Source organism: Colletotrichum siamense, assembly GCF_013390195.1.
Source record: "Colletotrichum siamense strain Cg363 chromosome Unknown KSG_Cg363_contig06, whole genome shotgun sequence".
Taxonomy (NCBI): domain Eukaryota; kingdom Fungi; phylum Ascomycota; class Sordariomycetes; order Glomerellales; family Glomerellaceae; genus Colletotrichum; species Colletotrichum siamense.
The window spans coordinates 2949016-2973485 of NW_023501019.1; the positions used below are offsets into that span (position 1 = coordinate 2949016).

Here is a 24470-nt window from a genome sequence, read left to right on the forward strand (position 1 = left end):
GTCTGCGATGCCCCATGGGGGAGATGCGGGCTCGCAAGCTTCAGATATACGACGTATACATGCGCACCGGCAACGGCGGACCATTGGTTTTCTGGAGTGTCTGGTCGTAGGAACTTCGCCCGGGTTGAATGTGAAATGTGTCTTTTTGGTGCTGTGCAGCAGTCAGCATCATACCTCCAAGAGGAAGGTGCTGTTGATTGGGTCAGACTCTGATCACGCTGGGCGGAGTGCTCGGAACTGAACCACTTCAAGACATTGTGTGACTGCGACGTGATCCATTCAACTAGACGACATCGCATCATATTCTCGAAAACTGCAAAAAGCATCTACGCCTGTGTATCCCGGGTATCATCACCATCCATCCATTTTTCCGTATCCCATCCTCAGCATGTCTCTTGTAACCTGCCAACCTCCTCACGGTTGATCCCCGAATAATGCCCTGTACTCTTCTCCCCGATGATCATCCACGGGCTCGTCCGACACTCCCTGCTACTCTCAACCCACGTCCACGCAAGACACTTCTTCTTCAGCCCCTCGCAAACCTCCAAACACGCCTCCGCATTATCCACCCCGCCGACCACATTCGACCTCTCATCCGTCCTGCCCACATAATCCCTCCCCGGCCGCACCGGACCGCTCCGAAACTCCTCCACCGACGGCGCGCCGTAAATCTCCCACAGCTGGCCCCAAAACACCGGGCTCTTGAAATCCCTAAAAGCGCCTCCGACGCGCCGCATCTCCGCCGGGTCCGCCACGCCGTGGAACGACACCAGCGGCGAGCAGAACCGGTCCCCCATGATCTTGGAGATGCCCGGCCGCTCTCCGTTGAAGAAGTGGCTGTACCGCTCGTCGAGGTACACGCCCACCTTCTGGAACGCCGTCGCGATCAGCTTGTCGCCCCAGGTTTCCGTCAGCGAGCTCTCCTGCGCGGCGGCGACCACGTCCCGCCGCGAGAGCAGCTTGGCGGCCGCCTCGTGCGAGATTACCACCGACGACCCGCCGTGCGCGAAGCGCCCGCGGAAGTCGCCCACCGCGTTGCCGATGTACTGCGCCGCGTCGGGGTTCCAGTGTGCGAGCAGCAGCCGCAGCGAGGACTGCACGAGGTACGTGTCGTCGTCGAGGATGACGTACCACTTCTTGCGCGGGAGGTTGTCGTAGACGAACTCCAGACCCCAGATGAACTGTGTGGCAAGCGTCAGTTTGGGTGTGCAGCATTCATTTTTAGTGCAGCCATTCAGAGGGAGGGGGGGAGAGGATGACTGCGTGAACACGCGGGGCAGGACGATAATAACGCTTGTAAGTACCTACCTTTAACGCATCCAGATCCCACCCGAAACTCTGGCCAATCTCCGTCGCCCGCTGGTCGTCACCCTTTTCGATGGCGTCCCGGAGGGCGATGTACTCCTGGAACTTCGGCGCATCGTGGTGCTTCCGCATCTCGGGCATCGCCATGACCCCGCCGACGGCATCATGCACCTCCACCCCGGCGTGCGTCCCGTTCCCGCGCGGGGTCCAGTCGCCGACGACGACAAAAGAGTCCGCGTCCGCTGCGCTCAGCTCGAAGGCCTCGAGCTGGGCGGCCAGGCGGTGCCGCGTGCCGTAGCCGGTCTTGATGAGCAGGCCGACGTCCGTCCGGAAATCGATTGGGTATTTCGCGGGCGAGTACAGCCAGGCGTCCTTTTCGACGCCGTCGCCGCGCCACCAGTTGCTCAGGCCCGAGACGTTGAAGCGCAGCGCGAGAACGAGCGGGTTGTCGTACGGCAGGACCAGGAAGAGAAGGGCGTTGCCAATGAGGAAGGCGAAGACGAGCAGGGTGACGAGACGGCGGAGGCGTGGTGAGGGGAGAATCATTGCTGGTGCGGGCCGTTGTTGGCGGCGCCGCGGCGAGGGAGGAGGAGGTGGTGGTGGTGTGGCGATATTGTCATGAGCTGGTGGCCTTCATACCCCGCAGGTCGTGTTGGTAAATATGATCGCACGAGCGTATGATCAGGCTTTTGGGTTGCATGCAGACAAGAAGCAGCTCTCGACAGACGGCAATCAGGCGATAACGGCTTCGTTGATGAGGTCCTAAGTCGGGTTGGCGAGAGATGTGTGCAGCGAGGGAGGAATCGTGACGTAAGCCCAAGCGCAAGTGTCTCCGCGGAGAACGGACGAGAAACGCTGTCTTGTTCGGCAACAGCGCTGTTTATCTCGTTGACAGGTTGACAGATGAAGCAGCTAAGAAGCCATCACGACGCCGACAAGAGACATCACCAATGTTGGTTGTGAGTAAGGACAGATGAGAGCCAAGCTGGGCAAGAAATTGCGCGGGCCACAGACACGTCTCACCAACGGCACAACCAAGCCGCTTCAGACGAAAACCGCTCCCGCAAAAAACGCAAAAAGAAACAAACGATAAGGGCGATTGGAGAACCGCCGCGGCGCCAAGGCCCCTCTTCCCAAGGGCCACGCCACATACGCAGCACCTTCAGGTGAGTGAAGCGGCAACAAGACGGCTCTTGCGGCAATATGCATGGCGTTTCGTAATTGCCCACTGGCGGGCTCCCACGCGCTGTTTCCGAGAGTTGTTCCTGCAGCGGCATCCCTCATTCGGACTAGCAGACAAGAAAAGAGAGAACCTAAGGGGGAAATACAATAAAAAACACCAAGACTCGTCACCACCTTTGCCGCGCCTCTGCCGTGCCACTAAGCTCTCGTCTCCCCTCGACCTTCGTTCTTGGCTGCAATTACAGCTGCTGGATGCCCAGAAACCGCCAACCTTCCACAGCGACACAGCCTCCGCCGAGCCAAAATGCGCGTCTCACGTCTCATATTGCGCTCGTTCTTGCGAAAAAAAAGCCAAAACGAGGATTCTTAGTACGAACCCCTCTAAGTTTTCAAAGGGAAAACGGCACTTAAAACAACCCCTCACACCGTCCTGGCGAACCCTTGCCATTGAGGTAGGTTCCTACAGCTCGATGTTCCTGGCCCATGTCCAATTTGGGGGGCAATTGTCTCCGCACCCCATGTTCGGGAGCGATCCAGTTACATCGGGTCCTAGCGAATGCTTCCCCGGGGGTACGATGTTGGAGAACTGCCGCTCTGCGCCACCGATCCGTGACATCGGGGCCGTCTGTCAGTCTTTTGGCAGGTTGACATATCATACCGCAGTAGTATCATCTCACGCACCGTCTTAAAGTCCGAAAATCGTTTCTTTTCTTCTGTTTCGCTCTGTATTCGGTCGCATTCATCCAGGGTCCAGACCAGAGGGCGTCCCGAGTCCGTGTCACCGCGCTCATGGGTGGCCTGCTAGCGCCCGCTGCCACTCTTGAAGAGAACCCGCCGTCAATAACACCCATCGTCAAGGATCCCCCTTCCCAGCTCCCCCAACACCATCAAAACCATCTCGTCACGTCTTGACCGTGTCGAACTTGCTCTTTTGCCTAATCAGCCGTCCCCACTTGAAAAACGCCCACGGCACCGGCATCAATGCCAGCGCGATGAAGCCAAGCAAGCTGCTCGCCCAGCCGATGCCCAAATTACGGTACACTGTCGCCGTCAGCTACCAATGACTCGGTCAAGAACTGGGGATGAGGGATTCACGTACTCTGAACGACAAACAACGGGAACGCGCCAGCAAGCATATACCGCGCCAAGCTGTTCGCGCTCGTCGCGCTCGCAATCGTGGTCCCGCGATACACGTCCACGAGGTACTGTATCGTGCTCACAAACAGGCAAATGTTCCCCCACGCAAACGGCATGATGGCCACCACGGGGCTCGCCCACGACACGTCCGCGCGCGCCGTCCACCCGAACCAGAACAGCCCCAGCGGCATGCCGAGACTGCCTATCATGGCCGGGTAGAGGCGGTATTCAGGCGGCGTGCGGTGCGGCGGGTGCTTCTTCGTCTGCGGGAGGTACAGCAGGGCGTTGCACAGGAGCACGGTCGCGGCGCCGAGGACACAGCCCACGGCGATCGAAATGAAGACGAGCCCCGCCTGCTCTACGCTGAAGCCGTACACCGTGTCGAAGACGTACGGCAGCGCGGCGAAGAAGGAGAAGAGCGTCGCGAACTCGCAGGCGACGTAGAGGCACACGAAGGAGACGATGGGCTCGGTGAGCATCATGCGGATGGGGCGGGTCAGGGATGTGGTCGCGAAAGCTTTGATGCGCTCGAGTGCGGGTTTACGGGGTTCGGTTGGGACGTTGAGGTGTCTCTGCCGCCGGGGCTTGAGGACGGAGTGGTATGTTTCACGCGCGAGGAGGGTGGTGAGCATGGAGGTGAGGATGAAGAAGAGGAGCGTCCATTGCGTCCAGCGCCAGCCTTTGCGGGTTACTACGAAGGAGCCTATGACGGGGCTGTGGAGGGTCAGCAAAGCAGCTTTCGAAGTGAAGGTGCCTTACCCAAGACCGGGTCCAAGAAACGGCATCAGGATGTAGATGGTCGACGGCAGCGCGCGTTGCGACGGTCGGAACGTCTCGTTGATAGTGCCGGACCCGATGGCCAGACTGGGGGATAGGCAGAATCCTGCAAGAAAGCGCAGGATGCAGATACCGGGAAAGCTGTGGCAGAAGCCGACGCCCAGAGTGAAGAGACCGCCAAGAGGGAGGCTGACGAGGTAGACTGGGTATCTCCCCACCGTCTCCGAGAGAGGGCCGCCGACAACTGGACCCAGGCCGAGAGCGAAGACGTATAGTGATAGCGGCAGGACGGCCTGTGTTGTGGTAACCCCGAATTCCTCGACTAGCTGGGTGTCGGCTGGGCTTATGATGGAAGTTCCCACGGAGCTGGGCAGGGTATCGTCAGTGACATGGATCACTGAAGTTGGCCGGTTGATGCTTACGCTGTGAATGCCGCCGCTGCCAGCATCACGATCTGCCGTATCTTCAGCCGCAATGGCCAGTTATAGGGGTTACTGGGGTCGTCGTCCCATTTCCACTCCTTTGCGTCGGCATGGCTGTCTGGGGTATCGGAAGTCTTCGCGCGGCCTTCTACCGGTCTCTCAGCCTTCTCGGGGTCATGTGCGATATCATCTTGGCTTGCGGTCGGTGTGGTCTCCTCTCGAAGTGACCTAGATTCTGTAGAGGATACCATCTGGTCTCGTCACAATGTCCAAGTCGTAGCATATACTTACAGAGAAGCAGACCAGCTCGACGCATTGTGGAAGTGAGCCGTCGGCCATTATATGCCCGTCACAACAAAGATGCACCATTAGCGCCGTTTGGATGCAATGATTCATATCTTCAACACCATAAACACTACGGCAGCACTAGCGGCGGGTGCAATCTTGAGCTTGTGCCGGGAATGGGAGATCCTTCCCGCCATCGAGGTAGATCTCCCATGGACCAATGCGCCGACATCTAGACAATCGGTCACACGGCTAACGATAACGCACCGCCAACTACGTCAGTCGGGATAATGCAAAGATGTCTTGCATGCGCGACGGGGTCTTTTAGCATTAAGACTTGACGGCTTGTCTCACTAGTGCGGCTAACTGCTTGCACAGGGTGAGCGCCGACTCAAACAGTCGGATGCCGGCCTGCGCTTGTGTTGAACGCCGAATGGTTTGGTATGATCGCACTGAAACATGTGAAGAAATGACTCTCACAGTACCTTGGTGTCTAGTCTCATCAAACTGCCCTGATGAGAATGGATTGGGCGGCTTCATGCGCAGTGGTCGAGCCGACTTGTAGACGCTACGGCTTCGAGCCCGCCATAGATCTCTCATACTTCACAAGTGCATCCAGAAGATTGATCAATACGTGACTTAAAGAAAAAAAAACATGCCCAGAAATATCGATACACATCAATACAGCTATATTTTGGTGCGAATCGGGTCTTCCAATGACACCCCCCGATGACAAGCTGCCCGGGGCCGTGTGGGGTCTCCTAAATCGGCGCCAGCTTCCCCGGCCCCAGTTCCGTGCGTCATCCCTGCCCCAAGCTTCCCCCAAAAATTCATCAATTCTTCAACCATCAAACCCGCACCACCAAAAAACCACCCCACGATGCCAGCTCGATGGCACACCAACCACCACCATCGCAGCCCGTAATGGCCTCCCCCGACCCAGCAACAACAACAACAACAACATCGACAGCAACCGCCTCCGCCGCCCCGTCGATCCTCAACCTCGATGCCCTCTTCAACAACCCCCTCTTCGCCGGCGGCATCGGCCTCGCCAGCCTAGGCGCGGCCGCCGCCTTCGCCCGCAAAGGCGCCCTCGTCGCCGCCGGAGCCGCCCGTCGCCGCCTCCTCGTCAACGTCGAGATCAGCAAGCAGGACCCGGCCTACCCCTGGATCCTCGCCTGGCTCTCCCAGCCCCGCGAGGCCGCCGGCTTCGTCGCCTCCCGCATCACCCGCATCCACAACCTCTCCGTGTCCACGACGACCTCCACCGCCCGCGGCGGCGCGGCCAGCGGGCCCGCGAATGCGCACTTCTTCCTGCAGCCCGGGTATGGCAGGCACATCGTCAAGCACGGTAACGCGTACATCGCGGTGAACCGCGAGAAGCACAACACGGCGAACATGAACACGGGCGAGCCGCACGAGATCGTGCAGCTGACGGCGCTGTGGGCGCACCGGCACGTCTTTGAGGAGGTGTTTGGCGAGGCACACGCGCTCGCGGCGAAGGCGAACGAGGGCAAGACGGTGGTGTATGCGGCGCGCGGCATGGAGTGGGCGCCGCTCGGCGATCCGAGGAAGAAGCGCCCGCTGGGCTCGGTGATACTGGACGAGGGCGTGAAGGAGGGGATCGTGGACGATGTGAGGGACTTTTTGACGCGGCAGCAGTGGTATGTCGACCGCGGCATCCCGTACCGTCGGGGGTACCTCCTGTTTGGACCGCCCGGCAGCGGAAAGAGTTCATTCATTCAATCGTTGGCGGGCGAGCTGGACTTCAGCGTGGCGATGATCAATCTGAGCGAGATGGGCATGACGGACGATAAGTTGGCGTACCTGCTGACGAAGCTGCCTCGTCGGAGTCTGTTGCTGCTGGAGGATGCGGATGCTGCGTTTGTGAACCGCCGCCAGCGCGATGCGGATGGGTACAGCGGCGCGAGCGTCACTTTCTCGGGATTGCTGAACGCTCTGGACGGAGTCGCTGCTGGCGAGGAGCGCATTGCCTTCCTCACGACAAACCACATCGAGCGCCTCGACCCGGCGCTGATCCGCCCCGGCCGTGTGGACATGATGATGCGCATTGGCGAGGCGACGCGCTACCAGGCCGGGCAGATGTGGGATCGCTTCTACGGCGACGTGGACGCGGACGGCTCTGGCCGCGAGCGCTTCCTCAACAGGCTTGATGAGCTGCACTTGTTCGGAAACGGCGAGGGCGAGACGGCTGGACGGTTTACGAGCACGGCGGCCATTCAAGGACTGTTCTTGTTTAACAAGAATGACATGCAGGGCGCCATTGATATGGCTGAGGGCCTGATCCCGCGCAAGTTTGAGGCGGGGGATGCGATTCCTGAGGGCGCGATCAAGACGAAGGCTTGAGGTGCGCTTGTACCGCGCTGTAACAACATGTACATGTACAAAATCATAGACAAAAATCTGAGATGATACCCATGCATTACAATCTATTTCAATGTCTCGTGCATCCTCTTATGATCCGGGCAGCCCATCACACGTGAGTTGCACGAGCTAGAGGTAGCGCAAGGTTGCACGCTAGGTATCTACCCAGCTAGTGGGCCCAGCCCCAAACGTTTCCCCCCGCCATCTCATCTTCAGTCCCGCAACTCTAATCCGTCAACGTCTTCCAGGGACAACCTTCAATAGACGTCAACATTCCTCATACAATCATCGCGTGCCTACGTCCAGGCACCAACATCGTCGTGCTTGGTCGCTTGGTCCGGGACGGTTTGCTGTCGAAGTTTCGCGATACCCCACCACGCGCCGCGCGAAATCTCATTTGCTCCAGGCAGCCATGCGCTAAAACCAACACCAACCCTCCGTCTCACGATTTCCCCAACTTCACCTTCTGCACATCACCACCTACAATCGCGATGTCGCGCCAGACCAGCCTGTTCGATTATTTGTCCGGAGGCGGCGGCGGTCGACCTCGCAAACAGAACCAACGGCCCCAGCAATCCGCCGGGCCATCTCAGTCTTCATCCTACTTCTCCAGCAACGGCGACAGTGGGTCATCGTCACAATCGAGCAGTCGCGGCTCTCACTCTTACAGAGGCTCGCGCGGATCCCGTTCACCACGAGGTTCTCGCGGGTCTTCATCATCACGAGGCTCCCGCGGCGGTCAAGGAGGCGACCGCTCCAACGACGCACTCGCCCTGGTTTCGGAGGAAACCCGCAACGTCCTGCCCGGCATCCTGCTCAACCTACCACATCTGGATGCGACTAAATCCGAGTCGCTGCATCTCTCAGAACTACCGCCTTTGAAATCGCACACATGTCCGGGACACCCGCGCGCGAAGATCAAGATCGTGAATGAGGACACGTTCAATGCGGCGATCGACCTTGCGGCGGAGAGACCTGATGGCGGGCGCGTGGCGGTGCTGAATATGGCATCAGATATTCATGCTGGAGGTGGTTGGTTGAAGGGCGCTGTTGCGCAGGAGGAGGCGATGTGTTATCGCTCGTCGCTGTATTTGAGCTTGCACAAGCGGTATTATCCGTTTCGAAGACGGATGGGGCTGTATTCGCCTGATGTGGTGGTGATCCGGGGCGACATGGCGGGTGGGCACAAGCTCCTTGTGCCGGGAACGGCGCACATCGATCTCCCGGTGGTCAGTGTACTCAGCATCGCGGCGATTCGGACACCGGAGGTGCGAAAAGTGAGGGTTGGCTCGAATGAGGAATATGAGTTTGCAAAGGCAAATGATCGGGTGTTGACGATGGATAAAATGAGGCTGTGCCTGAGAATGGCGGCGGCGAGGGGTCACAGCTTATTGGTGTTGGGCGCGCTGGGGTGTGGTGCATTCAGAAATCCGCCAGAGGAGATTGCGCGGTGTTGGTTGGAGGTGCTAGGGGAGGCGGAATTTGCGGGGGGTTGGTGGAGGGAGATGTGGTTTGCGGTTTACGATCGGAAAAATGAGGGGAATTTTGAGGTTTTTGATGACATGCTGGGCGGGGTGGAGGTTTAAGATGCAGGCCATGGTCATTGAGGTCGTTATGAATTCGAAAGAGAGATTGCGCATCGGCCATGCCTCACCTACAAATCGCAACATCAGCGTGTGGTCCGGAAGATCATCAACGACAGGGACGCATGGATCATGCAGGTGGGAAACTTGGACGGGAAGCCAATCCCTGTCTCTTTTCCGAACTTCACGGGGGACTGCATCGAAAAGTCTACTAGGGACGGCTGTGAAACATCGTGGATTGACAGTCTACCTAGTAGGTAGTGCATAATAGAGAGACAACGCCTGCATCACAAAAGATCAAAAGAACATGTATGAACACCTTGCCATCATGCTTGCTTTCCGTCTAGACTTAAGTATATGTTCAATAAAACACTTCAACCGTTCGCTCGTGTGTGTTGACTCGTCGAACGACGGGGGGCAGGATGATACTCGTCAATGCCCAGACGACAAGAAACGGGACATCCTCTCGGCGAAGGTGTTGCTCGAGTGCCCACGTCCTTGGGCCCGTACCATAAGGAAGTCGATCTGGTAGTTGTCGGAAAGATGCTGAGGGGTACCGTCGGTGGACGAGACTGAACAGGTGAATTGAAATGTTTAGTAAAATGACTTTGGATACTCTAAGGATAAAAGCGCCTGCCTGGGAGTTGCATCGTGCTGCCCGGCTGTCGGGCAGCCCGCCATTGTAGGAAAGCTAGGACGGTGGGAGGCACGGCAATGAAGAGTGCAATGACAGCCAAGATCGCTTCGGTTGAGATCTTCGGCATGTTGACAGGTGTTGAAAGGCCTTCGAAATCGTTTTGCAGAAAATCAACCATACTGATATTAAAAGGTGGGCATGTGAGTGTAAAGCAAGGGGAGCCACAGATATAAGTAATTCTAGTCAGGATAGAAGAACAAGAGGAGGAGAGGATGGATGGAACGTTGGAAGAGGGTCTTCGTGGCAGACAGGGGTATCAGAACGAGGTACTTTAGCTGGCTGAAGAGGGAAGTAGTGCCCATGGAGGACGGCGGACGGATTTGTACTTTTGGATAGAAAAGCGACAATCTGAAAGCAAAATAGGGACGAGATACTTGGTCATCAACGGTAGCCGGGATGCGGTACTTCAGCTAGAAGAAGGAAGTAGTCCTCATGGAGGACCGCGGGCGGATTTGTACTTTTATATAGAAAAGCGACAATCTGAGAGGAAAATGGGGACGAGATACTTGGTCATCAACGGTAGCCGGGATGCGGTACTTCAGCTGGAAGAAGGAAGTAGTGCCCATGGAGGACGGCGGACGGATTTGTACTTTTGGATAGAAAAGCGATAATCTGAGAGGAAAATGGGGACGAGATACTTGGTCATCAACGGTGGCCGGGATGCGGTACTTAAATACTTTGCTTGGCTTCTACCAAAACGGCGGGGATGGGTGGGGTAGGGAGGGGCAATTCAAGCCACTTTCTTTCGTGGCGTTGCACCATGTCATACAGGCAGACAAGCTTCCAAGGTTGCTGAAAGCCAAAAGACTTACTATCATTGCAATCAATGTTGCAACTAGCATAATGCTCATACAAACACAACAATAGCTCAAACGGAGTTATAAGCTTAGGCATCAGTATATCTATTCACCACTAGGTCCTCTATTTGTTTATATAATAACACCCGGCAATTCGGCCCCATATGTACATACGGGAGTTTGAGGTTTAGTAAAGAATTGAATATCCTGTTTTGCCCGATTCCATCAACTCCCCGTTTTCTGCAGAAATAAACATGGACAGCAAAAAGCCTCCAGGATTGCATATGAGCAAGCTGTTTCGGTTTGGTAAGACTCGAGAGGCACGGTGTCGTTGGTGGACCTGATGTTGAACGATAGGATAAACTGTAAGCCACATAGCACATCTTCAGCAACTACATGTTGATGTTGCAGAAAGTCTAGAGAATTTGAAAGTTGACAACGGAAACCCTAAATCATGGGGCCTTTAAGAGAGGATCATTTCAATGCTTGTGGTTGCATTACGCGTAAATATTGACCCGGGCTCCATGGACATAGTATCATGCAGACATATCCAGATTGAAATGGCAGGACTTTTATCGTACCAAGGCACGGCCACAACTGTCGTCGGTTCGTGACACTCTGCGTCGGATGAGGCAAAGCTGCCTATCACAGATTTACTTTGGCACGCGCAAACTATTCGTCGCACTAGCCGTACACGCATAGGCCAGCTCTTCTTGGCGGCTTTTGAATTGGTGATTTGGATGTGCTTCTTCTTTTTTCTTTATTTACGAAGAATTATTTAGCGGGTGTGCTGAACAATAAAATTGGTGGGATCGAGCGATCACCTTAGGTACCAAAAGTTCCCATCATTAATGAGCTGGCATTGCAACGCAGTAAGATCCATGAGGCTGAGGATTAGCGGGAGGCATATGCCATGCAGACCGAGAATCAATCTTGGGGCCGAAGTCAAAATCGAACTAAGACCATCTCTATCTCTTGATCAATTCATGACTATTGACGAAGTAGCGACTAGGTACGCTGTGAAAGACTTGTACTCAGTGATTCCCGGCATGCCTACTTTTCGTCCGAATCCCAACGTTTTAAAAAGAAAAGCGCTCCGTCCTACCATGCCACTGCCTGGACTTTTCACACCCTTAGAAGGAATGTGTGTCATCGGGGAACAGACGAGAAAACCCTAGACATGTTTCCGGCGAAGTTGCTGCTTGAGTGCCAGTGCCCCTGGGCCCGTACCATGATTATATCGACTTGATACTTGTCGGAGTAACGGTTGGTAGTCCTGTCTATGAACCAAACTGAAAGACGAGAAATTGTGAGCGATCGGATCCCTCTTAAGTCATTACTCAGAACAGAATAAAGAAATATACTGGGAAGCTGCGCGATTCGCCGAGACTGACGGAGGGATCGGCATTGCAGGTAAGCAAATCAAGCATCAGGGACGGTAATGACAAGTCCAATAAGCGCAAGTACAGCCTCAATCGACAGCCTCGGCATTGCGGAAAAATTGCCCTGGACGTGATGCGGGACAAAAATGGCCTACTTGCTGGTGGATGCGTGATTGGTGTGACAATCGAGTAATCTAAGGGCGGCAGCAATGTCGTAAGAATAGAGGAGACTAGGGATAAATAGGCGACCAGCGTGCCCAAGATTGAGGAGAAGAAAGAGGAACGGGAGAAGAAGAAGACGCAGAGACGAAATATGTAGGATAAGTCGGTGTGCCTAAAATCAAAGAAGGGACCAGTCAACTGCAGCATCTGCGATATAAGGTCTATGGACGACAGAGAGTAGACGCAACAACAGTGCCCCCAGTGCCGCCGACAAAGGTTTTAGGGCAGCTGGTAGAAGTAGCCAATTAAATTCTTCACAACATTTCCCTTTTCGCTTCCACGCTGCTCTGCGCCTGCTTTCCCACTTCCCTGCAACAGGAGCAGAAGAACCGCACACAGCACCATCACCAAGTTACCCACACGACCCAGGAAAACCAACAGTATTTTTATACAAACAATGCGCCACTATACTGAACGAACAATGAGAGCTCAAAGGAAACATTGTGGACTTGAAGAGGCCTCCATGCGATTCCTTACAGCAATTGCTTTCTCTTGCACTTAGTTAGCATGACTCATATCCTTTAGAAGGGGCGCAACTGTTTGTAATCCAGATGGGGATGTTGGCGAAACTGTCGCTTATCCACTTGGTGTGGGGAATAGGAGGGTGTCAAAGACAGCCCGCAGTTTCTAGAGATCGCATGCTGCGTGAACCAATGAGTGTGTTAAATATAGGTTCTCTGCGAAGACTCAGCGAATTGCAGTTCTTCACCGGAATTGAAATAGTGAATAAAGAATGTATTGCAAGCTCCGCAGTTAGACTATAGCATTCTGCATCTGAGTAATAAGGCTTTTATAGAATCCTTATCATTTATTTTCCCTATACCTAGAGTATGCTTCTATCTCGTTAAATTCAAAGAAATCTGAAGGGACTCGTAACCTTTTGTCATCAGTTCTAGAAAGCAACACCTAGGTGGACATACCTACTTATTTGCGATGAAGATCTTAACACGGGCAAATTGAACACCGGCCTGCCGTTGGCTTTCCGTCGGGGGCATTGCAGCATTGTTTAATCTTCTGGACTGTGTCGCAGGCACCACAATTACCAGAACCACAGAAATTGCCCTGGCGAGAAATGAGGACGTTGCTGCTATCGCCGGCGACACCTGCAACAGCGACGCTGGCAAAGGCGCTGAAGATGATTGTGAGAATGGCGGCCTTCATTTTCTTTCGTAAACGATGTTGCTGGAAATCAGGTGGTAACAAAGATCGCTCAGCGTTGAATAGATGATTGATGTATTTGACGAATTGTGTGAGGTTGGAAGTAGGAATCGGTCTGATGCTTGAGATGAACGGTTCGGTTCAGACGAAGAAGATCATTGTTTTTATATGATTTTACTCCAGATCGTCTACGGCGACTTTCCAGAAATATCTCCGGATCTACCCTGATTAAAACTCCACACGGGGAGTTCTTGGCGGGCACTTTCAATTAAGTCTCCAAATAAAGCTGTGACACAACGGGCATCCACGCCTGGCGACATGAGTTCCCTCTGACTCGTAACGGTTTCCCGCGTCTTGGCTCGATTCCAGGAGATTCAATACCGAAAGCGACGTAAAAGGCCAAACGCACCCGAATACGGGTAGAGCCCAATACTCACACACGCCGATATTTACAGATTACATACCATACCCGCTTGAGTAGAGGACGGCGGTGACAGGAAGTTCGAGAGCGGCAGAAAGGAGAGGCGATGGCAACAGAAGAGCTAATAACCACGGCAACGGCAGAAAATGTGACGTTGTCTGCGACAACGACGACGACGACGACGACGACAAAAATGACAACGACAATACCTTGAAACGTACTCAAGAGGTCAGGTAAAAGAACGCTGGTTTAGCAAAGAAAAAGTAGCCCTGTGTAACGAATGGTGACTCTACCCCAATCATAACTAATGAGCCACAAGTATACCCGCAGCGGCGTACTGCCTTAATCAATCTTGGTCTACAACCAGGACGCTACGGAACCTAACAGATCCCGTCAACATATGGCCCATAGCTTCATTAACCTTCTCCAGAGGAAATTTCTCGACCAGGCACTTTACACTATGAACCTTTGAGAATTCAAGGGTTTCCTCGGCGTCGGTGATGTTACCGCTGGGCCAGCTGAGTACAGAGGCACCCTTGCGCAACAGAACCGTCGTGTCGATCTCGACATTTCCAACTGGGGCAAGCACGAGAAGCTTGCCCAGTGATCGGAGACCGTTGACCAAAGGTGAGATTGCCTTGGCGTGCGGAGCGGTTGCGACGATGAGGTCGGCACCACCAGGGGCTGTCAAGGCCTTCACTGGGTCTTCAGCGCTGGTATCGACGTAATGGTGCGCACCCAGCTTCTCCGCGAAGTCCTTCTTCGAGCTTCCGGAACTCAAGGCCACGACTTTGTACCCCATGCGATTCGCGTACTGGATAGCGAGATGCCCGAGACCACCGAGCCCTTGAACAGCGACGAGACCGCCAGCCTCAATGCCCATCTTCCGAATACCATTGAAGCTTGTGAGCCCGGCGCACATCAAAGGAGCAGCTTCGGCGGGTTCCATATCTGCAGGCACTCTGACGATAGCCTGGGAGCGCATCAAGACGTATTCGCCAAAGCCGCCGTCGAGTGTGACGCCATGAGCCTCCTCGTTCTGGCACATCTGCACAAGACCGCGAGAGCATTCACGACAGGTGCCGTCATGACCTGAAAAGTTGGAATTAGTAAGCGAGTATATCCAACACCCGTTTCACTGACCTCCGTGCCAAGAGCCACCAACACGATCTCCAGGCTTCACTTCCTTAACAGCGCTGCCGACTTGTACGACATCTCCGATGATCTCGTGGCCAGGCACCCGCGGGAAGGAGTTGCCGAAGTAGCCGGCCGCGACTACAGCATCAGTGTGGCAGACGCCGCAAGCGAGGACTTTGACGAGAACTGGTTCGTCCCCAACCGTCGGCATTGGGATGTCCTTGAGAGCCAATGGCGAGCCGGGAGCCTCAGCAACAGCGACCTTATAGGAAGACGGGAGAGACATGACGGTGATAAAAATAGAGAAGTGGTTCCCTTCAACTGAAACTTGAAGTGGTGATCGATACGATGTGACAAATTTCTCAGACAGAGAGAACGGGCGATAATTATTGTGATGATAATCAAGAAGAAAACTGTGGACATTCGTTATTTATACTCAAAACTCGTTGATCCCATACATGAGGGCAGCTCTGGTTCGACGGGGAACATTGTCGCAAGTTGGGTCCCGTTCCCGCTGAACCCGACGATCCATTGAAGTGTCTCTAATCGTTGATGATTAATTGGTTCTAGGGTTGCTAAACTCAGCCTATTTGACAAAGTGAGTGGTCAGGATATTGAGTATTGAAAGTGGGGAAATGAACAGTGTAGAGACTCGACGAACGACCGAGTTTATCATCAAACATGGCGATATGGGCCGTAACCCCGTGGGTTCGGACCCAATGGTTCAAAGGTTTCCTGAATCGGAATGAGTAAACTCCGTTTGGGTCGAGATCAGTGCTGAGATGATTTATAAGCGGTGTTGTTGTTGTTAAGTGGTATCTGGGTGTATCCGTCTGGATGTCTCCGTGAAACTAACTTCGCCAAGGTTGACCCCACCTTCAACAGCCCGACGCTTGCAAACCATCTGTCAACAACAGCGATCAAAAACGCCAAAAAACAGGCAAACACCAGATACACACGACGAAGGGTATTTTCCAGAGGTATCAAGCACATAATAAAACAACCTATAGTAACACTCAGACTGTAACCATATCACCAGCTTGAGGCAGCAAAAGTTTGGGGCTCCCATAGACCACCCAGTAAATACCAGAATACAGAATGAAACCAACAAGAATGCATGTAAAGCAATTCATTTCGGTGACCACGAATGGAAGGTCGTATGGGAAAGATTAAACCAGTGCGATGAATGACCACGCCAAGATGACGATGTTCGCGACAAGGCCAAATCTACCAAGCCATACATGCCCGCTGGCCAAGTTATTCCTTCCATTCCAGAGCATCAGCACAATAGGGACAGCGTATGTGATGCATCGGAACACTATACCAGCGGAAACAAAAGAATTGAATGCTGTTTGTGGTCCGAGGTACACTGTTCCAACGAGACTGGCCCAAATACACGACCATAAATAAGCCCAAATTTGGGTGTGAAACGGAGCTGGAGTAATCGCGGTGAGATATCGATGGAATGGGAAGCCCTTGTTCCGCGCGAAAGCCCGCGTCATTCGGGACTGCCATGCGTGAATTCGAACGATAACAGCCACTGTGATGAGAGAAACCAAGACTTGGAGAGTAATTGCTCCGGCTTTCCTGCCTGACACCGGAAGAAAAGGGTTGAGACAGACAATCCTGAGACTGTTGTTGATTACTTCGTTCATTTCTTGTACAGAGAAGAGTATGGCCAGCATCATTGGAAGCCCTGTGACCGTACCGACTGCGATGGTCCACAGCAAGGCCTTAGGCAAGTTCTTTCGAAAACCGGTTTCTCCTCTGCCAGATGAACGGCGGCTTTCAAGCAAGAGAAGCACCAATCTGGAGCGTTCATGATGCCGAGACAGAAAACCACACCGATGGGCCAACGCGACGTGTTATCGAAGTTGATGAACACAGTCTTGGCTGTCTGCTTTGTCGGAGAGAAGGATAGAAGGGCCACGAACACCGCGGTTGGAGACGCCAGACAGAAGAACAGCGTGCCACTTGCAGCTAATCCAAGAAGACGCTCGAATAGATAGAATGTATACGTTGTTACTGTGATGATCTGATGCACCAGGAACGTGATCCATTGGGTCTGGGTTGAATGTCTGGTTGAGCAGCTCAGCCACCATATTGGCTGCAACTAATGTGCCGGAAGCACAAGTGCAGATGGCCCCTGCCCAAGAGTGAATGACAATTGTACACGACCCGATCCTCTTGAGCGCTAATTAGCTGACCCAGAAGTGTTGGCCGCCGGAGTGAGGAAACACCAACATGAGCTCAGCCAGACTAATAGCACACAAGCCGACGAATGATATGATGACAAACCCGTATAGATACGCAGGCCCGGCCCCAAATGGAAATACGGATGCACAACATTGACTTGCCTCGACGGTATCTCTTAAATTCTGCTCTTCATGACTTTAAACACGTGAAACCCCTGGCTTCAAAAGATATGGGGCCCTCACTGCAGCGAGGCCAGGGGAAGCCATCATGTTCTACCCAGATATTCTCAGTAGCTACAAATGGTGTCTAAGAATAGATCAATGGCCATAAGATATCTGGTAATTGATATGTCATAGCACTTTTCAATGGTTCTGAGCCAGCCACTTTATCTTAGATCAGCATATAGTTAAGCCACAATCGGCATAGAAGAAGCCTCCCTCAGAACCTATCGCTATCATGCGTGAATCAGACTGACCAAATGACAAGGCGTCCTTCGACTTGCATGACCTTTGCCGAAGTTTGGTAGCCCTAGAATTCAGTTGCATCCTTTTCTGCTTTCATATGCGGTGGTCGTGGTAGGGCCCACATAGGCGATAAAGCAAACGGGTAGAAAGTACCTTGGGTCATCAAGCCTCTTCGAATATCCTGATGTTTGACTTTCCCACTGCATTGCTTGTCTGTGAGCATGCTCGAGTGAAGTGCCGCTCGTACCTAACAGCTGACACTGACAAGAATCAAACCGACTTTACCAGCTGTGTTGGCCTTCTAGCGTTGTCTTGGTGCAGTCTTCAGTTGAGGAAATACGATTTTGCCAGCTGCATGAGAATATCAAACCCTTGACTTGGCGTGCTACGGTGCTACGTTTCTCTCAAAGTCTGCGTCAAATGAGTGAAGCAGGTGGAGAAATATAAACACGACGGCTGAAGCTTGAGCAAAGACGCACATTGGTCCTCTTCTCACCGTCCTCCACCGAGGACTTGATCTTACTCGCTTATTCTTGTCCATGGTGTTAGGTGCTTCTAATAATGGACTCGGCGTCATCTGTATTCCTGACCCTTTTTAAGTGTGGACGTGCTGGACATGCGCTTGAGAGATGATGATACTCATGTTGAGTAACTCAATCCCCATCAGGTGATAAAGGATGCGGAACCTGATTGGAGATGCATGATATTTGAATTGCCATCAACCCCAGCGGGGATTCAACTCCTTTTCTCCCGCCCCCCTGCGGAGAGAATCAAATTCCCAACGGACCCCGTTTCAATGCGACCAATTCTCCGTGCTAGTTCGCCCCAAACATCCCCGTACGAAACAATTCCCCTCGTATCCCCATGTGAGAGGGGGCCGCTTTCACCTGTCACCGCACTACCCCGCTGCACCCATGTGAAAGCGGAACTATTTCCCGCACCCCGGGCAGCAGGCTTGCGCATTCCGGATGGACCCTTCTCCCCCTCCATCAACGCGCACTTGTTGCTGATTACGGATACAGTAAACACACCGCGAATTGCCTGCTCCAGGGTCTTGCAGAATGGGCTCACTAGCCAGGCAGCAACCAGCGCTTATTCGGCAGGGGCTCCATAATTGCTCCATAAACTCCCCGATACTGCTCTCCGGATTGTCAGGCCTCGCCCCCAAAAGGCCGTACCCCATCATGCGAAATATCGGGGCAATGCAATCCTTTGAGACAGTAACGCCGAAGAGCTTCAATGCAGCCATTCCTTCAATGCGAACGGGCCAGTCGGGTCTGAAGAATCAAGGGTTTCTTGGTTTATCTACACTACTCTTGTACTGATCTACTAGTGCGAAACAGGTACCGGGCCAAAAAGCCCAGCAAGATTGCCACGCTCTGCTGACCGACAGATAACCCACACCGACCTTTTCCTCTACAGCTTGGATGTTTTGATCTTTTTTTAATTCGTTACATTATGAGCTCGTAAGACTTTGCAGGGGCTCTGGTATCATAATCATGCCTTGGTGATGAACATGGACTGGGCGTTGCAGTACGCCTTCAGGCCGCCGGCGCCGTACTCGTATCCGATACCGCTCTGCTTGTGGCCGCCGAAGGGCGCGTCGTACTGCAGCTCCAAGTGCGTGTTGATCCAGACGTTGCCGGCCTTGAGCTTCTTGGCGATGGCCTGCGCCTTCTCGAGGTCCTTGGACCAGACAGAGGCGCCGAGACCCATGTCGGTGTTGTTGGCGCGCTGGATGACCTCCTTCTCGTCGCTCCACTTGAGGACGGGGAAGACGGGGCCTGCGTTGGTCTTGCATTAGTCGCTGGACAACTCGTTTCGTTCGGCGAGATGAGCGCAAGATGGCAAACTTACCGAAGGGCTCCTCAACGACAATGCGAGAGTTGTCGGGAGGGTTGTCGACCATGGTAGGGGTGATGAAGTAGCCCTTGCCGTTGGAGGCAGGGGCAGTAGAGCCAGCGGCAAGCTTGTGCTTCTGCTCCTCGATGTCCTTGAGGAGGTCCTTGACGCGCTCGAACTGCATCTGGTTCTGGACGGGGCCGAGCATGGTGCCCTCCTGCTGGCCGTCTCCGACGGGGAAGCTGTTCACGACGTTGGCCATCTCGGTGAGGAGCTCATCGTAGATGGACTCGTGGATGTAGATGCGCTTGATAGCGATGCAGACCTGGCAGTGATCACGTTAGCGGCTACCCAAACAGACCTTCTGCAGGGGCCGATCGGATCCTGTCAGACGCCAAGTCTTCCAACATACCTGTCCAGAGTTGTACAGAGCCAGGGTGACGATCTTAGGCGCGACCGCCTTGATGTCGACGTCAGGGAGGACGATAGCCGCGTCGTTGCCGCCGCTGTGCGCTCACGAGTCAGTATTCGGGATTTTTTTTGCCTGCCCGGCAACAAGGTTGCGGGCTGCAATTTAGCTGCCGTTGCGGGAATTGCTCCACTCACAGCTCCAGAGTGACGCGCTTGAGCGTCTTTGCGCAGCTCTCCATGACGCGCTTGCCCGTGGCGGTCGAGCCGGTGAAGCTGACCTTGTCGACGCCGGGGTGGGAGGTGAGCCAGGGGCCGAGGTTGTCGTCGCCGCTGAGCGCCTGGAAGACGCCGGGCGGGAAGACCTGCTGGGCGAGCTCGACGATCTTGAGGTCGCAGTAGGGGGTGAAGGGACTTGACTCGCGTCAGCGCTCTTGAAACATGGGATGACGGGCCGGCGCGCGGGGAGGGATGGGGACTTACGAGGGCTTGAGGATGAAGGCGTTTCCGGTGATCAGGGCAGGGCAGATCTTGCCGACAGCTGTGAGATTGCGTCAGTGAGGTGCTAGGGGTCATGAGTGCAATCGTTGGGAGCGTACCGAGGAGGATGGGGACTGCGCAATGAGGTTAGTTCTGTCTGCGAAAGCTATCTTGGAAGTCCTGGGTAGACTCACAGTTCCATGGGACAATGCCGACAGCCACGCCGAGAGGCACGTATCTGGTGATGACGCGACGGTCGGGGTCATCGCTGACGACCTCCTCGGGGAAGGGAAGCGTAGGAACACCTCTGAAGTGCTTGATGGCCTCAGAGATCTCGAATTGGGCGAAGCCAATCTGCGCAGCGCACGGTACGTCAGCATTACTCGCTCGCGAGCTTGCGCAGGGTCCATGTGCTAGTTCTCCTAGCAATCGTACTTACAGGCTTGCCCTGCTCCTTGCTCAGCATGACGGCGAACTCGTTGAGGTTCTCCTCCATCAGGTCACCGAGCTTGGCGACGGCCTTCTTGCGCTCCTCGTAAGGCGTCTCGGCCCAAGCCTCCTGGGCGGCCCTCGCGGCCTGGACAGCTCTGTCGACATCCTCAGCGGTCGAGAGGGGCACCTCGGCGAGGGGCTCGAGTGTGGAGGGGTTCAAGCCATGTCTTGTCTTGGGTGTCGTCTCCAGCTTGCCGTCGATGACATTGTAGAACTTGGTGAAGTCCAGCTTCGAGGTGCCGTTAGCAGCCATGATGGGCGATTATCTAGTGTAAAACCGTTGGTTGGTAGGTAAGGATGGCGGCAAGTTACGTGCAGGTACGTAATGTGGGAGAAGAGTTTAAACGGCGTGAATCAGGGTCTGTGATCGGGCGCGCGAGGAGGAAGAAAAGTACACGAGGAGAGAGAGGAGCGAGAAACAAGAAGAGGGATGGGACGGGTAGTGTATGCGAGAGCGACCCTGCGTTGCGTTGAGCTCTCCGACTCCTTTCTCGCCCCTCCGCCTCGCCTCTGGTGGTGGGATGGGTGGTTTGTGCTGGTGATTGTGAGGGACAACGAACCAGTGGAGGGGGGACGTGGAGAGAAGCTAGGGCACAAGACCGGGATGCCATGTCCTCGACCGAGGGGCCCCCCTCGCCCGACACTCCACCGTCAATGTCACGATGTCTGCCAGCGATTGACATAGACTATTGCGTGGAAATGGAGTCTGGCCCGCGGCAAGCGGGGCCTGCAGCGACTAAATTGTCCATTTGGGGTAGCTCACCGATGAGAGGACCCCGGGTTACATGGCTGTTTGGATGCTGCTTGGTTGCTTTCGCATGTCGGCCATCCGCACCAACACTGCCAAGGTGAGACGGGGAGAGGCCGTTGAAACGTGTTGGGCCCCATAATGCCATTTTGCTGAAGAAAAACAGGTACTTGCATTGTCCAGAGAAGAGGGGAGCAGAGATACATGCGGGCTGATGACAAGCGGCACTAGCAGTACATGACGAATTCTTAGTCACCTAACAGGTTACCTACCAGGTCGGTAGCGAACAGGACAAGAGAAAAACAACTACCGAAACACCGCGCTCCATGGCAAAAAGGTACTTAGACTGTGCTGCTGCTGCTGTATGAACTGTATGAAGATAAACTTGACACAACACAGACACTTGCTGCGGGCTGCGGGATGCCGTGGGGGAAAAGTTGGAGACAGCTCGGCAACGTGCCGCACCCCTCACAGACGCACACACACACTCTCACACTCACTCTTCATTCCCGCTCACTCTCACTCGTCAGTTTGCTCTCACCCACACACTCAAATCCCATCATCGAACATGTTTCCCGATTCTCCTTCCCGTCTGACTCGACCACCCTCTGAGCCGTGCAGCATCAGCCGGCTCGTTTTAGATGATATCCTGCAAGGTTGGTCATGCATACAGACTCAGTTCGAGTCAAGTTCGACCCGCCGTCTCGGCGCCGGCAGCCCAGAAATCGCCTCGTGCCAGTGCATCGGCACTTCGTCTGGCGCCGTCGCATTGGCTGCGCCATCCGTGATTGGAAACTAGGCACAAGTCGCCGATGGGGCGAAAGGGTGAGGGGGACGGGAATTGAGGAGCGTTTTTTTTCGGCCAAAAGTAGACTTCATGTACATGTGTGAGCTTGTGTGGAGGTTCCAGACAGCAGGCCGATAAGTTGGATGCTGAGCCCGATCTTTTCCCCTTCCTCTCGAAAAGAGAAATATAACGACATGCATCCCTCGCGATCTTTACTGTGAACTTGAACACGTGCAGATTTATCGATATAGCTTTTTGATGGCGACTACCATGGGCGGCGAAAGCAATTTCAACCGTGCTGTTGTGTACACCGAACCCGGAACGACCAAGACGGAGGTTGTCGAACTCCCGATACCGACACCTGGGCCCGGCGAAGTCCTCGTTCGACTGTATGGCTCTACAAATTTCAATCTGTGATGGTTGATTGCTGATCGTGTTGCTATCGTAGGCAATATTCAGGAGTATGCCATACAGACTATGGCTTTTGCATGAATGCTTTCTCATCAGTGCCGTTCCCTACACCAAAAGGTAAGTCGCATCCGATTCGAGATTGCGCCCGGCATATCAGGGATCTAACAAGTACCACAGGTCAGGTGGGAGGTCATGAAGGTCAGTCGTCATCTCGGCTCGTGTTCTGACTCCGCAAAGGAAGCATACGAGAGTCAGCTCTATATTGACGTGGTATTAACTTGGATATTCTAGGAGTAGGAGAGGTTGTCGCTGTTGGTGTTGGCGTAACAACACCTACCATTGGACAACGAGTAGGCATCAAGTATGCCGCAGATGCGTGTCTCAACTGCGGTAAGTCGTTCACCAGCCATTGGTACACCTACACCATGCTAATCATGTCATTATCCCAGACCGATGCCTTCAAGGTGGCGAGTCATCATGCGCAGAGGTTAAACTATCGGGCTACTTCACACCGGGAACACTTCAACAATACTGTCTATCATCGGCAAGATACGTAACACCCGTACCAGATGGATTGGACTCAGCCGAAGCGGCTCCATTGATGTGTGCGGGCGTCAGTGTCTACACCGCATTGAAGCGCGCCGACGCCCGCCACGGAGACTGGATCGTGATTGCCGGTGCCGGCGGCGGCCTCGGCCATCTCGCAATCCAATACGCAAACGTTCTCGGCTGCCGGGTCTTGGCAATGGACCTCGGCATCAAGGAAAAGTTCTGCCGCGACCTCGGAGCCCAGGAGTTCGTCGACTTCACATCCTTCCCCACCGAAGAAGACCTCGCGAACGAGATCAAGAGGATCACCGGCGGCGGCGCAAGGATCGTGTTGATGTGCTCGTCAAACAAAAAAGCGTACATCCAGTCACCGCGATGGTTGGGCTTCCGCGGCAAACTTGTCTGCTTGGGCGTTCCCGAACACAGCAGTCCGGCCATCGGCGAGGTCGAGCCCATGCTTTGCGATGAGCTGACCATCTTTGGTAAGTGTGCTCAAGTGTCCTGCATATGCACCTGTGTGTTGGGGAACGTGCTGACAAGCGGCTATCATAGGCGTCAAAACGGGTAACCGTCTCGAAGCCAAGGAATGTCTCGAAATCGCTGCACGGGGCAAGGTCAAAACTCACTTTCAACTTCGGCGCATGAGGAGCTTGACAAAGGTACGGCACCCGAATCCGAGCTCGGCAACACCGAGTATACAATCATGGGAGATACACTGACAATTACGACGTCTAGATATTTACTGAGATGGAGTCCGGGGAAATACAAGGTCGCGTAGTCATAGACCTGAAGTAACTGCATGTACATAGTTGTCGTTGGAACTGGTATCTACTTGATGAATCAGAACATATTATGACCGAGAACAATGATCGACGATTGTGACAATCCATTGTATTGCATCCTTGGTTCTCGTCTATTCTTGTCTTTTCATCCCAAGATTTCGGATCAAAGCATGGGGGCAAACGGGCTAATGCTTAACAACGGCGACGGTGCCATCGGCCCTTGTTGAAGATCCGACTATTCGGCACAAGGATGTCTCGAGCTCGCGTGGTATTGTGGCTCCGCCGGCGAGAAAGCTAGTCTTCCGAGTCCGACTCACCCGTTGGCTGCTGTGTTTGTTGGCACCCGGGTCGAGGTCTCGGCATCCCACACGAGTGTCACGCGGCGGCCCCCCGGGATCTCCAACAACCGTTGATTAGCCCC

At 54.2% G+C, this 24470-nt stretch overlaps 7 protein-coding genes across 7 annotated transcripts; 3 read left to right on the top strand and 4 right to left on the bottom strand.

The window, feature by feature from the left end:
* Window positions 1-383: 383 nt before the first annotated feature.
* Window positions 384-1851, bottom strand: CGCS363_v009765 (uncharacterized protein; the record flags this gene model as incomplete). The annotated part of the gene is made up of 2 exons (XM_036641614.1): window positions 384-1181; window positions 1309-1851. 2 exons carry the CDS (start codon window positions 1849-1851, stop codon window positions 384-386), a joined length of 1341 nt encoding a protein of 446 aa, XP_036492669.1.
* A 1537-nt stretch (window positions 1852-3388) lies between these two features.
* TPO4-1 (Polyamine transporter 4) lies at window positions 3389-5074 on the bottom strand (the record flags this gene model as incomplete). The annotated part of the gene is made up of 4 exons (XM_036641615.1): window positions 3389-3528; window positions 3587-4338; window positions 4384-4767; window positions 4824-5074. The coding sequence occupies 4 exons, from the start codon at window positions 5072-5074 to the stop codon at window positions 3389-3391; spliced, it is 1527 nt and encodes a 508-aa protein (XP_036492821.1).
* Window positions 5075-6032: 958 nt separating this feature from the next.
* BCS1 (Mitochondrial chaperone BCS1) lies at window positions 6033-7475 on the top strand (the record flags this gene model as incomplete). The annotated part of the gene is made up of 1 exon (XM_036641616.1): window positions 6033-7475. The coding sequence occupies one exon, from the start codon at window positions 6033-6035 to the stop codon at window positions 7473-7475; it is 1443 nt and encodes a 480-aa protein (XP_036492822.1).
* A 509-nt stretch (window positions 7476-7984) lies between these two features.
* On the top strand, window positions 7985-9079 carry CGCS363_v009768 (uncharacterized protein; the record flags this gene model as incomplete). Its single annotated transcript, XM_036641617.1, has 1 exon — window positions 7985-9079. The coding sequence occupies one exon, from the start codon at window positions 7985-7987 to the stop codon at window positions 9077-9079; it is 1095 nt and encodes a 364-aa protein (XP_036492670.1).
* Window positions 9080-14099: 5020 nt separating this feature from the next.
* patD-1 (Alcohol dehydrogenase patD) lies at window positions 14100-15176 on the bottom strand (the record flags this gene model as incomplete). Its single annotated transcript, XM_036641618.1, has 2 exons — window positions 14100-14845; window positions 14897-15176. 2 exons carry the CDS (start codon window positions 15174-15176, stop codon window positions 14100-14102), a joined length of 1026 nt encoding a protein of 341 aa, XP_036492671.1.
* A 3871-nt stretch (window positions 15177-19047) lies between these two features.
* Window positions 19048-21025, bottom strand: FUS7-0 (putative aldehyde dehydrogenase FUS7; the record flags this gene model as incomplete). Its single annotated transcript, XM_036641619.1, has 8 exons — window positions 19048-19334; window positions 19408-19717; window positions 19805-19898; window positions 19999-20214; window positions 20284-20341; window positions 20400-20414; window positions 20475-20634; window positions 20720-21025. 8 exons carry the CDS (start codon window positions 21023-21025, stop codon window positions 19048-19050), a joined length of 1446 nt encoding a protein of 481 aa, XP_036493502.1.
* A 1552-nt stretch (window positions 21026-22577) lies between these two features.
* alcB-0 (Alcohol dehydrogenase 2) lies at window positions 22578-24062 on the top strand (the record flags this gene model as incomplete). The annotated part of the gene is made up of 7 exons (XM_036641620.1): window positions 22578-22696; window positions 22756-22835; window positions 22896-22916; window positions 23010-23108; window positions 23168-23749; window positions 23820-23926; window positions 24003-24062. 7 exons carry the CDS (start codon window positions 22578-22580, stop codon window positions 24060-24062), a joined length of 1068 nt encoding a protein of 355 aa, XP_036493501.1.
* Window positions 24063-24470: the final 408 nt, after the last annotated feature.